Source organism: Homalodisca vitripennis, chromosome 6 (assembly GCF_021130785.1).
Source record: "Homalodisca vitripennis isolate AUS2020 chromosome 6, UT_GWSS_2.1, whole genome shotgun sequence".
Lineage (NCBI taxonomy): Eukaryota > Metazoa > Arthropoda > Insecta > Hemiptera > Cicadellidae > Homalodisca > Homalodisca vitripennis.
In genome coordinates, this window is record NC_060212.1 from 101404193 (window position 1) to 101417820 (window position 13628).

General features: G+C 35.1%; 1 protein-coding gene across 1 annotated transcript in view; it reads right to left on the minus strand.

Moving 5' to 3' along the window:
• LOC124364659 (clavesin-2-like) overlaps positions 1–13628 on the minus strand; it is a 32127-nt gene that overhangs the window by 10448 nt on the left and 8051 nt on the right. Inside the window, exon 2 of the mRNA XM_046820298.1 lies at positions 112–209. Coding sequence (XP_046676254.1) covers positions 112–209 — 98 coding nt within the window. The remainder of the gene's footprint in view (positions 1–111; positions 210–13628) is intronic.

Genomic DNA, 13628 nt, shown 5'->3' on the forward strand with positions numbered 1-13628 from the left:
TCCGTTAATATGTAAATAAATAGCTGCGTGTTGTTCACATTACATACAGTTTTGTCAAATTGTTTACTTTTTACAAATTAATGATTTTTTGTAAATGTGCTAAGACTTTACCAAGTGGAAGGATGTCTGTTCATTGTAATGGCTGGCTTTGATAAACCTCAGGAGAAACTCATCAGTGGTAGAGCACTTCAGTCCCTGACTCTGTTCATCTGCAAACATTAACATCCACCATTAACAATAATGTTGCATGTTCAAAATACTGAAGTCTAAATAAAGTGTTTCCATAAATATAGAAATTATTATTAACAAGGGAATGTATAATTAGAAATATTTCTAAAATCACAAATACATGTATGTACATCAACATTAAAAAAACTCATTTAGAAATACAGATACATTATTTTAATTTAACACTGGCTTTTGGTTGGTAATATACTGTAGTAGAGAAAGCAAACATTTCCATTTATTGTGGTTGGGAATAGAGAAGTGGGTGGATATGAGTTTGGAGAAGGGATTCACCGACAGCTTTTAAAAATCTATAGACGACACACAGCTTTCCAATAAGAAACTTTACAATGAATACAAATTATAAATTATTATTAATTGATTTTCAACAATTCATTAGCATAAAGACACCAAAATCTAAGTTTATAAAGTGACATACCTGTGGATTTTTAGAGTTTCTATTTATAATACAGTTTAACATGTTATCTCCATGTTGAAAGTGGAGTTTCAGATGTGTAACCGACAGCTAACTAGCATGCCTTTTTAATGTGAGAAATTCACTTTTAATCAACATTGGCTATTAATCCTCTACTAGATTACACTGTGACTTAATCCCCTTTTTAAAGAAAGGTTAAATTCTTTTTAGCTCTTATTCTGCCTGTCCTTATGAACAGGGCCTATGCGAGAGTCACAAGATCAAATAGAATAAAAGGGAGAGTCGGTATAGTACAAGAGGTCTAGTATGTATGGTATAGGACTGATCAGCAACAGACAGGATTAGACCATATGAAGCCAACTCTCAAAATCTACAAAATATTTTAGTCTTGCCGTTGAGAAAACATATGTAAAGTAGTAGAATTAGTAAAGCACATCCGTTTATAAAGGTGAGAGGGAGGAGGTGGCGGGGATCGGCTGAAGCTCATCACATTACATCAATCACATCACAATACATCATCACATCAATATGGCTGCTATGGGGAAACTGAGCTGTTGCTGTATGAGTGTGAGTTACATACGTTGCTCCCTGCTAAAATTCCTGCACTCGTTTATTAAAACTACAATTAATTCCATAAACGATGTTGAGGACGAACAATTTTATAGGAAAAATATTAAAGTTTGTTGGTATGTAATGGTATTTTATAACTTGTTTGTCTCTGTGACTTTTTTCAATAAGTCGACAGGCGATAATAGCCACAGTGAAATGTTTCCCCAAAATAGACTCACTGTAAACTGGCAACTTGACTTCGCCCTATGTGTTGGGGGAATTCTCGTCAAAGGCAACTGTGTTACATTTACAAAATCCTTGCGGGCAACTTAGAAGAGCAGTTTGTCATTCAATCAAAACCAATCATTTGGCCATCTTTACGGTCAATTCCGGAAACAGAATCGGCTCGATCAATGAGAATAGCACATACCGTTGGAACATCTAACTAGAAGAAAAAGGAAACACCTCGTAATGTTGGAAGTGAGGAGAGTAAACACTCTTGCAGCTCTTCGGCCTTGTCTGTTCTTCGTTTTTATATTATTTTGGAAGATCTACATTGATTTCTATAATACTAGCAGTTACCCATGGCTTCGCACGTGTATGAGCACTTCTGGTTCAAGTGAAGTATATTTCTGATGTCAATTTTGATTGTTCCTTGTTGCCACAATCCATAAATGTCAAAAGATTCAATATTTATAGCCATTTAAATTTGCTCCAGTCTTAGTAGTTTTTGTTCCATAGTTAATTTTGACTTCTTTCCCAATCAAGAATATATTTTATATATACAGGGTGTATATTATGTCTGGAAACACCCAAATATATCCTTTAATAATTTTAAATATTAATTTTGAAACCTCTTACAATCGTGATAGAGATTGGGCATCTACTTTTTGGAACAATGTTTTGTTATGTCACACAACGGGGGACGTCCTGCCGAGGGTATCGTGAATATTCCTAATGGAAGCCTATACCTTGTGATACATAATTTTAAAGGTAATAGCTTACTGAATTGAATGCCAAAAAACCGCATCTCAAGGGAATTATTCTATCAGAAAAATAGAGCATTTTTAGTATTGAAAATTTACTGATGTTCAACAATGTAATTTTAACATGGTTCTTTGCCACAAAATGTGTTACACTAATTTTTTAGCATTTTTTAAATGTTCAATTAAAATAAAATAAACAATTTATTTTTAAGCTGGTTTTCATTAGTACAAATTTACCAGTTTTTATTACAATGAATAAAACTTATGAGTCACTTTCTCTGATTACTTATGAATCTGTACTTGGTGTTTTCCAGCAGGAAGGTTTAAAGAGACAAAGGTCACTAGCCTATGAGAAACATTATTGTGTTATTAATCATCTGGTCTACAGGTTTCAGTTTGTTGAGCATGGAGCTTTCACTAGACAGGTCTATAAGCTTTGGGAATTACAAATGGACAAAGGTCATATCATTCCTGTCGAGTTAATCAGTGTCTCTGAAGCATTGCTGTCAACAAGTTATCTAATTACAGTAGTTCAGTTTTTTATTTGGCATTTTAATGGAATTGTCTGAAAGAGAACGAATTACTCTGTTGATGATGCGAGGATATGGCGATCGTCAAAGATCTTATCGGGAAGTTTGTAATTTGTTTAATGACACTTTCCCAGAAAGGAATCCCATAAGTGTTTCAACAATATCAAAAACTATTGAGCGTTTTGAAATGACAGGGAGTGTACGGTAATCGGCCAAAGTCGGGTAGGATACAATCTGCAACAGATGAAGAACATGGCACTAGATGTTTTGCAAACATTTATTGAAGACCCACATACATCGCTCAGAAAAGCTGCACAGCAACATGATATGCACCCTATGTCTGTGAGTAAGATTTTGAAAATTAATAAATACAAACCATTTAAAGTTCATTTAGTCCAACAGTTAAGTGAGGATGATTACGACAGAAGAGTTGAGTTTTGTGAACTTGTGATGACGCAAATGTGATGACAATAGAGATTTTCTGACCAACATACTATTTTCTGATGAGGCAACTTTTTTCATAAATGGCAATGTTAACAGGCACAATTGCCGTTACTGGGCTAGTGAAAAACCCACATTGGATTACTGAGTCCCATTCACAGCAACCACAAAAAACTGAACGTATGGTGTGGAATTTTAGGTAACAAAATTGTTGGACCCTTTTTCATCAATGGAAACTTAAATGCCGAACTTTACTACAATATGCTCCAAAATGAAATAATCCCAGCTATTCAAATTGCATCAGGAGAATACTTTGATAATGTATGGTTTCAGCAGGATGGTGCTCCACCCCATTATGGGAGACAGGTAAGAGAGTATTTGGATTTAAGGTTTCCTCATAAATGATTGGCCGAAGAGGAGAAATCGAATGGCCTCCAAGATCTCCGGATTTGTCACCAATCGATTATTTCCTATGGGGTCATTTTAAAATCCAATGTTTATAGAAGAAAGCCTCATAATTTGGAAGACCTAAGAAACAGGATTTATAGAGGAGATTGCTTTGATAACTGAAGAAATGTTAGGCAACTCTGTCGAATCATTTTACACAAGATTGGCTCATTGTCAAACCGTAGAAGGAACACAGTTCGAACAATTGCTTTGACACCAAATGCAGGTAAAACGTTTGTTGTAAGACTTTTCTAACAGCATACATTATTTTTTATTTGTAATTAAGAAATCAATAACATAAGTATTTCCATAATTGTACTGTAATAAAAAACTGGCAAATTTGTGCTAATAGAACCAGCTTAAAATGAAATTTTTGTTTTATTTAATTGAACATTTAAAAAAAAATGCTAAAAAATTAGTGTAACACATTTTGTGGCAAGAACCATGTTAAAATTACATTGTTGAACATCAGTAAATTTTCAATACAAAAAAAATGCTCTATTTTCTGATAGAATAATTCCCTTGAGATGCGGTTTGTGGCATTCAATTCAGTAAGCTATTACCTTTAAAATTATGTATCACAAGGTATAGGCTTCCATTAAGAATATTCACGATACCCTCGGCAGACGTCCCCCGTTGGTGTGACATAACAAAACATTGTTCCAAAAAGTAGATGCCCAATCTCTATCACGATTGTAAGAGGTTTCAAATTAATATTTAAATTATTAAAGGATATATTTGGGTGTTTCCAGACATAATATACACCCTGTATAAGTATATATAGTATATATATATATATATATATATATAGTATATATATATAGTATATATATATATATATATATATATATATATATATATATATATATATATATATATATACTATGCAGTTTTGCACCTGTATGACCTCCTCCCCTTTGAGTTTGCCTCCTCCCCGTGATTAAGAAAATATGTTTAAAAGAATATATTTATGCTCATTTTAATTTACTTGGATGTTAGTAGTTTTTGTTACATAGCTTATTTTGCCTCTTTTTGATCAAGAAAATGTACAATACATACACAGCTCTGAGAATTCTACTTTTGTCAAAAGACAACTAATTTATAACAGGCTTTAAATGTAAAGTAAAGGTTAGACTATATTGTCTCTTATATCTAACAGAGAGGGGATGCCACTGACAGGATAACACACGTTCGATCGGCTCCTTAGTTTTGTCTAATTTCAGTAGTATTGTTTAATTAATCAGATATAACATTTATCAGTTTGAGGTATTTTAATCAATATTCATCCAGTTCATAATAGTTTCTTTCAATCCAGTATTTATTAACTTTCAATATCCTTTTTAGTTCGGTTTAATTTTAAGGTTAATGTTCCGGTCTCCACCGCAGTTACGATCGGGATCAAAGGGCAAGGCGGTCGCGCTGTCTACATCTAATAGGAAGCCAGTTCTCCAACGATCGCTGTCCACGTCGTCTGCATCTAGTCCTGACAACACAACAACAATGCCAGCTGATAAGACGACCCAACTGCTTGACCCGGCGCTTGTTGAGCGTTGTGTAAACAACTTTCTTTCGGGCGAGGATATTATCGGCAAACTTGTCTCGCGGATGTCCGAAGAAATAAGGACCGTTGTTGAAGTGGCGGTGCGTGCAGCCCTTACGACCGTCAATGAAGAAGTGAGAAAACTGCGAGATGAGGTGACCAACTTGACAGTAGTAGTGACTGAGCTGGACAGTAGGTTGGCGGAAAGGACGGACGATCTGGAACAATACCAGCGGCGCGACAACCTGCGGATTTTCGGAATCGAGGAGACTGTTGGTGAGGACACGGACAAGTTGGTGGAGGAGTTGTGTCGGGACAAGTTGGGGGTTGAGCTGCCACCGGAGTCCATCGGTAGAAGCCACCGCGTCGGTTAGCAACCCCGTCCAGCGGCTGACGGAGTGAAACGGCACCGCCCTATCATAGTGCGGTTCACCAGCTATCGTCAGCGTCAACGAGCATTCTCGGCCAAGAAGAACCTTAAAGGGTCCGGTATCTCCATCCGAGAAGACCTGACTGCGCGCCGGATGGAGGTCTACAGGGCAGCAGTCACACAACATGGATCGAGGAGTACTTGGACCCTGGACGGGAGAGTTCTGTGAGTCGACCGACACGGCAACAAAGGCGCGGCGACAAGATTGGCAGAGCTGCCCTCGGCGCAGCGTCTCACCAACGTTAACTAGTTGTAAGTTTTATTTCTTTTTCCGCTTTTATTTATAATTTGGCAATACAGTTTTAGTTTTAGTTACAAATGCTAAATTACTATTTATTTTTTCCAGTTTATTATTTTTCACAAAGCATAGGTATACATAAATATTTATATATCTTTATTTTTTAGTGTTAAATGCCTTAAATTCAGGTTCTTTGATTGTAAATATAAATTTTTCACTAATAATGCTTGCGCTACAATAAATCTAAATTTTCTAATTTTTATCTTACTTTAAACAAATTCCACACTCAAGTATTTTATTCAAGCTACAATATAGTAATACACTTATTTTGTCAATTCACAACACTTTATAATATAAATATATATTATTTATGTTCATTTACTTAAATATGCAGTTTTATATTGCAATTACTAATTTAGCAATTATTTAATTTAGTTTGTTGTGAGCTCAGATATATATTTTTAGTTTCATATAAAACACAGCATAGTGCTGTATAACAATTATTATTATTATTACTTTTTTAGCACATAATTGTACATTTCATGTTTGTTATGAAAACAAGTGTTTCAATAATTCCTTTTTACTACATATTGTAAAAAATTCCATATATTATAATCAATATATCAATCAGTAGTTTAGGTTTATGTGCACATATACGTATGTGTGTTTATGTATATATGTGTATGTATGTATATGTGAGTAGGTATGTGTATATTCTTCTTCAAATATTTTACAGTTCTGATTATTATTGTTTAATTTTTTTTAGTATAAGTAGAAATACATTTTTATGTTTACATATTGCATATTTGCTTCAAAATTTAATATGTTATTCAAGTAAGTATCTTGCCGATACCTTGTCAGTGTCATGATTTGCCGTAAGTTTAAGTGTGCATCTTGTGTAAATTTACAATGTTTTACGAATGTATGTGAGAATGTATGTTGTATGCTAGGGTTACCCACAATTTCGTGTCTGTCGGTGTCGCCTGCCGCTCGCTGCCCGCGCTGTCGGGCTGGGGTCCCCGGCTGATGGTCCCACCCCGGGCGATAGCGCTCTCCCTCTCTCACAAATTATCTGCCGAACACTTTCTCCCTACGATATTTTTCTAAAGGCAGCTCACGTTAATGCTCAATCGCTTTTTTGTCATATTGACGATTTCAGAACTATATTTTGCTCTTCACAGTTTGATTTAATTGTAGTTTCTGAGACTTGGCTCAAACCTTCTTTGAGTGACAGGGCTGTTGAGTTGACGGGATATTCCTTGTTCAGGAATGACCGTTTACATAAGGGTGGCGGAGGTGTCGCCGTTTATGTCAAGTCTCACCTTCCTGCTTCTATCCTTCTATCATCCGACACATCCAGAGCTGGACGCCCAGAATATATGTTTCTAGATGTCAGTGTTAACATATCACACATCTTAGTTGCCGTCTGTTACAGAGCTCCTTACCTTGGCTATCTTGCTGAATTCGAACATGAACTTCTTAACCTCTTGGCTCGCTGTAGTCATGTTATTGTGATGGGGGACTTTAACACTGATTTACTTGGACCAGTTACCTACGATCAAACCTTTTTATCCGACATGTTTTTTTCTTGTAACATGACTATACTACCACTTCATGCCACTCACCATACTGCCGCTGCCGACACCTGGCTGGACATAATTGCTGTCGGTGACCCGACCCTCATTGCGCACCATGGACAACTGCCTGCCCCTGGACTTTCAAAACATGATTTGATATTTTGAATCTACAAACTTCTTCTCCCCAAACCCAAACCAAAGTTTATTAAATACAGAAACTACAAAAACTTTAATCTTGACCTTCTGATTTTCGATACTTCCAATATTTCTTGGCATGAAATACTATTTTCTGATGACGTGAATGATATGGGTTTTCAATTTAATTCCCCAATTCTTCAATTGTTTGATAAACATGCTCCAATAGTCTTCAAACGTGTAACAAAAAAGCCTGCTCCCTGGATTACTGACTTTATTCGCCATCTGCAAAGACAAAGAGACACCGCTTTCCGCAAGGCTAAGCGAACAAAGAATCAGTACGATTGGAGCTTATATAAAAGACTGAGAAATCAGACACAGCAACAAATTAGAAATTCTAAAATTAGATTTTACTACAATTCTCTTTCTCAGAATCAATCAACTGCTAGATCCCTGTGGACGAAACTGAAAGAGCTGGGAATGGGCAAATCTGATGGTGACCAACAAACCCATTTAAATCCAAATTATGTCATAGAGCTAGAGGCTTCTCCGCTTGACAGACCTGTTCATCAGTTTTCTTTCACTCCGGCGACTGAGTCTGAGGTGTTCAGGGCGGTCATGAGGATGTCTAGCAATGCAGTCGGGGCCGACAACATTCCAATCAAGTTCATTAAGAGCACTCTGCCAGTCACCCTCCCAGTTATTACTGCAATATTTAATAAATCTTTAATGTCCTCAACTTTTCCAGATATATGGAAGCGTGCTCAAATCCGTCCCTTAAATAAGTGTTCTTCCCCTAAAGCTCCATCTGATTTAAGACCTATTAGTATACTGCCTGCACTATCCAAGTGTTTAGAAAGAATAGTCCACCAACAATTCTCCCGTTTTATTGATAGTGGTAATATTTTGTCGGTATTTCAATCTGGGTTTCGCCCTCACCACAGTACTGCCACAGCCCTTTTAAAAATCACAGAAGATATAAGACTTGCTATGGACAAGCGACAAGCTACAATTTTGACTCTATTCGATTTTTCCAAGACCTTCGACTGCGTGTTTCACCCTCTTTTACTGATCAAATTGAAGAGGTATGGTTTCTCTGATGGTTGTGTCAGGTGGGTGGGGTCATATCTCTCCGAGCGACAGCAGTGTGTCAAGACTGACAATGGGTGCTCCGAGTGGAAACCTGTCACCCGAGGGGTACCTCAGGGTTCTGTACTTGGACCACTTCTTTTTACACTCTACATTAATGACATAACTACTAGCATCCGACACTCAAAGTTCCATCTGTACGCTGACGATTTAAAAATTTACCGCCACTTTTCACCTTATGAGATGGACACTTGTGTACAAGTAATGAATGAACTCTGATATTGATTCAATAGCTTACTGGATTGCAGACATGGACTGAAATTTAATGAAACCAAGACTAACTGTATTTTAATAGGCTATCAAAGGCTTATTACTAAAATCGACATTAATACTGCTCCAAGACTGATTCTGAACAACAAAGAAATAGTTTACAATGAAAAAGTAAAAAACCTGGGAATAACTATCAACAAAAACCTGGGATGGGCTGATCAGGTGTCACTAATGTGTAATAGGGTTTTTGCCTGTATACATGGCCTCAAGCGATTTGCACAATACTTCCCTTTGGATGTTAGAGCGATGTTCGTGAAAACTCTACTTTTACCTCACTTCAATTACTGTGATGTGGTGATCAATGACATGACTGTTGACCTTTCTAATAAAATTCAGTGTGCACAGAATTATTGTATTCGGTTTATTTTCAACTTACGACGTGATGATCACGTATCTTCTTATTTTGAGCAATTATCCCGATTAAAATCCAAAGAACTTAGAGATCTTCATGTACTTAGTCTGTTGCACGCACTAATCCACAATGGTTGTCCAAGTTATTTGGCCCAAAGTTTCGTTTTTATGTCTGATATTAGTGCACGTAGAACTCGTAGGGGTGCATCTTTATTATCAACTCCAATTCATAGGACAGCCTTATATAATAAATCTTTCACTGTTTCCGCATGTCGATTGTGGAACGCTCTCCCAGACAACATCAGAAGTATTGACAAGCGCGATCGCTTTGGGGCGGAGGTTAGGGCCTTTCTGCTGCGGACTCGGCGGGAGTGACGGTTGGTGGTTCTTGTGGTCACACTTGTGGTAACTGTATGTAAGTTGCGTGGATGGGGAATGAAAGCTTATTAGGATAGGATAGTTTTATTAGTTGCCTGTTGTATTAAAGAGATTTATGTTAGAGTTTAATCGAAATGGTTAATTTTAATTATAATTGATATATATATATATATGACTTTCGCTCTTTCCTAATATAATCATGAATATAAATAAAAATAATGATACAAACTGAACTGTTTTTATGGCTAAAAAATCTAAGAGGTTACTTAAAAAGTTATCAAAATTGTGTATACAATATACAGGAAATGACTTGCCAGGATACAATAATTTCATGCATTTCTCTAAGTCTCAACCTTCAGAAGAAATTGTCAATTTAAACCTTATTTCACCACATCAAGAACCATCCAATAACACATTACAGCATAAAAACATTACAGCAAGGTACAGTTTTTAGAACAGAGAGATAATCTATTACCACCAACAAACCCTTCTGTAAAAGTTGAGAATTTGTCAAATTATACACCTAATATTAATGAAATTTCAATTTTAACAAAAGGATTAACTTTTTCCCCTACCCCAAGGTTCAACCATATTAATTTGATTGCTGACGCATTGGAAAATTTGCACGAGATACTAGAATCAAATTTTATTTCAGTAAACATGAAAATAAGAACAATGTCAATGAGCCATTGCCGCTTTCCCTTAAAAAATTTCAACCAAAGTCTGGATGGCAGCCCCCACCCCCACCCCTGCCCAATGACCATCCTATTGAGCAGTTTTCTAAATGTAATATTAGCCAATGTATCTGATCAAAAATTTATTGAAAACTTGCCACAATTAAAAAATATAACATCTAAGGAAGAAAAAGCCATTAAGTCTTTAAAATATAACAAAAATATCGTAATTTTACCTATATAAGGTAAAGATAAGGGGAATTCTACAGTAATCTTGAATAGGAGTGATTATATTAATGAGGCTAACAGGCAATTACAAGATTCTACTGTGTACATGACTCTGGAAAAAAGACCCAACTAACGATTTTAGTGCAGAAATCAAAGAATATCTCTTAGAAAATGGCCCCAAGCAAAATATTTCTGATAATATACTTAAAACTTTAATCCCAACACAACCAAAGTCACCTGTATTCTACATGTTACCCTAAAACACACAAACTAGTAAGACCTCCTCCAGGCCGGCCTATTGTTGCAAGTATTGGAGCTCCCTACAGAAAAAATTTCTGCTTACGTAGATGACATTCTACAACCTTTTGTTAGAGAGTTGCCCTCCTATATCAAAAATACCAATCATTTCTTAGAAAGACTATCGGAAATTCCTCAACCATTATCTGGTGAAATAATATTAGCTACAGTTGACGTAGAATCACTCTACACCAATATTCCACATGATGAGGGCGTCGAAGCAATTGGGAAATTTTTAGATGAAAGACCGAAAAACACTTTACCCACTTCTAATTTTATCACTCATTTAATTACTATGATCTTGACTATGAACAATTTTAAGTTTCTAGACAAAAAACTTTCTTCAAATAAAGGGCACAGCGATGGGGACAAAAATGGCTCCTTCATACGCCAATCTTTTTATGGGGTTACTCGAGAAAAACTTTTTATCAACCCAAAAATTTTCAACCCTTGGCTTGGTTTCGTTATATTGATGATATATTTCTTGTTTTGGAATAATGGAATGGAACATTTGAAACAATTCCTAGAAGAATTAAACGATTTTTCATCACTAAATTTCACCTGGAAAACATCGCCAAAATTCTGTGACCTTCCTTGATGTAGACGTTTTATTAAACAGCGGTCGTTTTAAAACTAAAAATTCATGTCAAGGACACAAATAGTATGCAATATTTACATATGATAGCTGCCATCCACAGTATGTAAAGAAATCTATACCCAAGGGTCTTGCTCTAAGAGCTAAGGAATCTATGTACAGATGACACTGACTTCCAAAATTATGTAACAAACATTATCAAATTCATTAATCAACAGAGGATACCCTGCAAAATTAATTAAACAGTGAAATAGCTAAGCCTAAAAACAACAAAACCATGTTTTAAGTGTTGTGGAAAAAGATGCCAAATTTGTAACTCAGTACCATCCTGGATTATACAAAGTAAATGGAATTATAAAGACCGCCTACAAAATATTGGAACAATCTCCAGAAACAAAGGATCTTTTTAATAGACCTCCTAGAATTATTTTCAAAAGACCACCAAATCTGAAAAATCTATTAGTTCATCCAAAATACATTAAAGATAAAGACAACAGTCAAAATTTCAAACACAAATGCCATCCATGCAATAAACCACGCTGTGGAATATGCAATATGATGCAATCTACAAACTGTTACAAAAGTTGCGTTACGCACAAAAAATATTCTATTGCAGAAGATATCACATGTAACAGTGAAAATGTAGTCTATAAATTATCCTGTCAACATTGCCCTAAAGACTACATTGGAGAAACATCTACGTCACTTAGACTGAGGGATGAACAATCATCGTGCCGATGTTCGACATCAAAATTTACTTAGACCCGTATCTGCACACGCTGTCCAAACACAACAAAACCTTTGAAAAATTTGTTTTCTCTCTAATTGGCATTAAGAATTTCAAAATTATGACAATAAAGAACACACAAAATTATTACTAAGAAGATATGAACAAGCAAACATAATGGCTCTTCAATCAAAATCACCAGTTGGATTAAAATTTGAGACACAGCTAATTTAAATTTATTATTCAAACTTTTTATCTATCTCTGTGTTTAGGAAAGGTTACATGTTTAATTTTTTCTTCTTTGATACCATATGTTTTGTTTTGTTGTTTCCAATGTTTTTTTATAACCTTCATTTTTATATTTGTTTATATTTTATTGTATACATGCTTTTGATAATGTTACTGAAAAGTAACGAAATATTAAGCTTTTCAAGTTGAAGACACATGTTTTGTTTTTCTTTTATACATATATATATATATATATATATATATATATATATATATATATATATATATATACAGGGTGAGTGGCTCTTGGTGTGACAAAATTTTTTGGGTTATAATGCAATGTAAATATGATACAATGACGGTTATAAAAAAGTCTAACTCCAAAAATTAGGTCTGAAATGAATTATTTTCTGTTTTTCTAAAAAACCCGTGTTTTTGTACGTAAATCTGATATTTCTCAGCAACGGATAGACATATGTGAACAAACTACATAATTTTTAGATTCTCCGTTAAATTTTCAATTTGAAAAAGTTATCGGTTCAAACGGTAAGAAAAGAAAATTAAGCTTCATGGCAAAGTTGCTAAGTTTCAGAAAAACTGAAATATCATTGAACCCCATCTTTTTACCACACCCTGTACACAAGAATGTGTCAAGTGATATTAAAAACTTTGCTATTTAATAGGCTTTAAAATGGTATGCCATATGACCATAGTTAAGTATTCGGTTACCTACTTTTATTGGTTTGAATATTAAAAAACATGCAAGCTACAAAAAGATTAAAACAATTTAATAACAACTGCACTTAAATTTTATGATTTATAAAACTGCCTCACAAAACAAGGTATGCCATACCAACTATTTAGGTGTTGTGCTATTTAAAAAAATCAGTATAGGATAAAAGTTAACACTGAGTAGTCATAGGACGGTAAACATAATTTTTGAGCATTAGTAAAGATATTTAATAATGGAACTTTAATCAATTATCAATAAGGTAAATGAAAATTAGAATACCTCATGAACACAAAACATTAAAAGTAAAATCATTGCAGTTCATTCTCAAAATGGCGACCTTCTTTTCTCACACAAGCTCTTGCTCGCTTTCTCATTGCTCCTACGGTCATTTTAAAATACAGTTTTTCCCGAAGCCTTTGAACAGCCAGACCAATTCTGCCTTGTAATTCTTCTTCTGAGTTTAC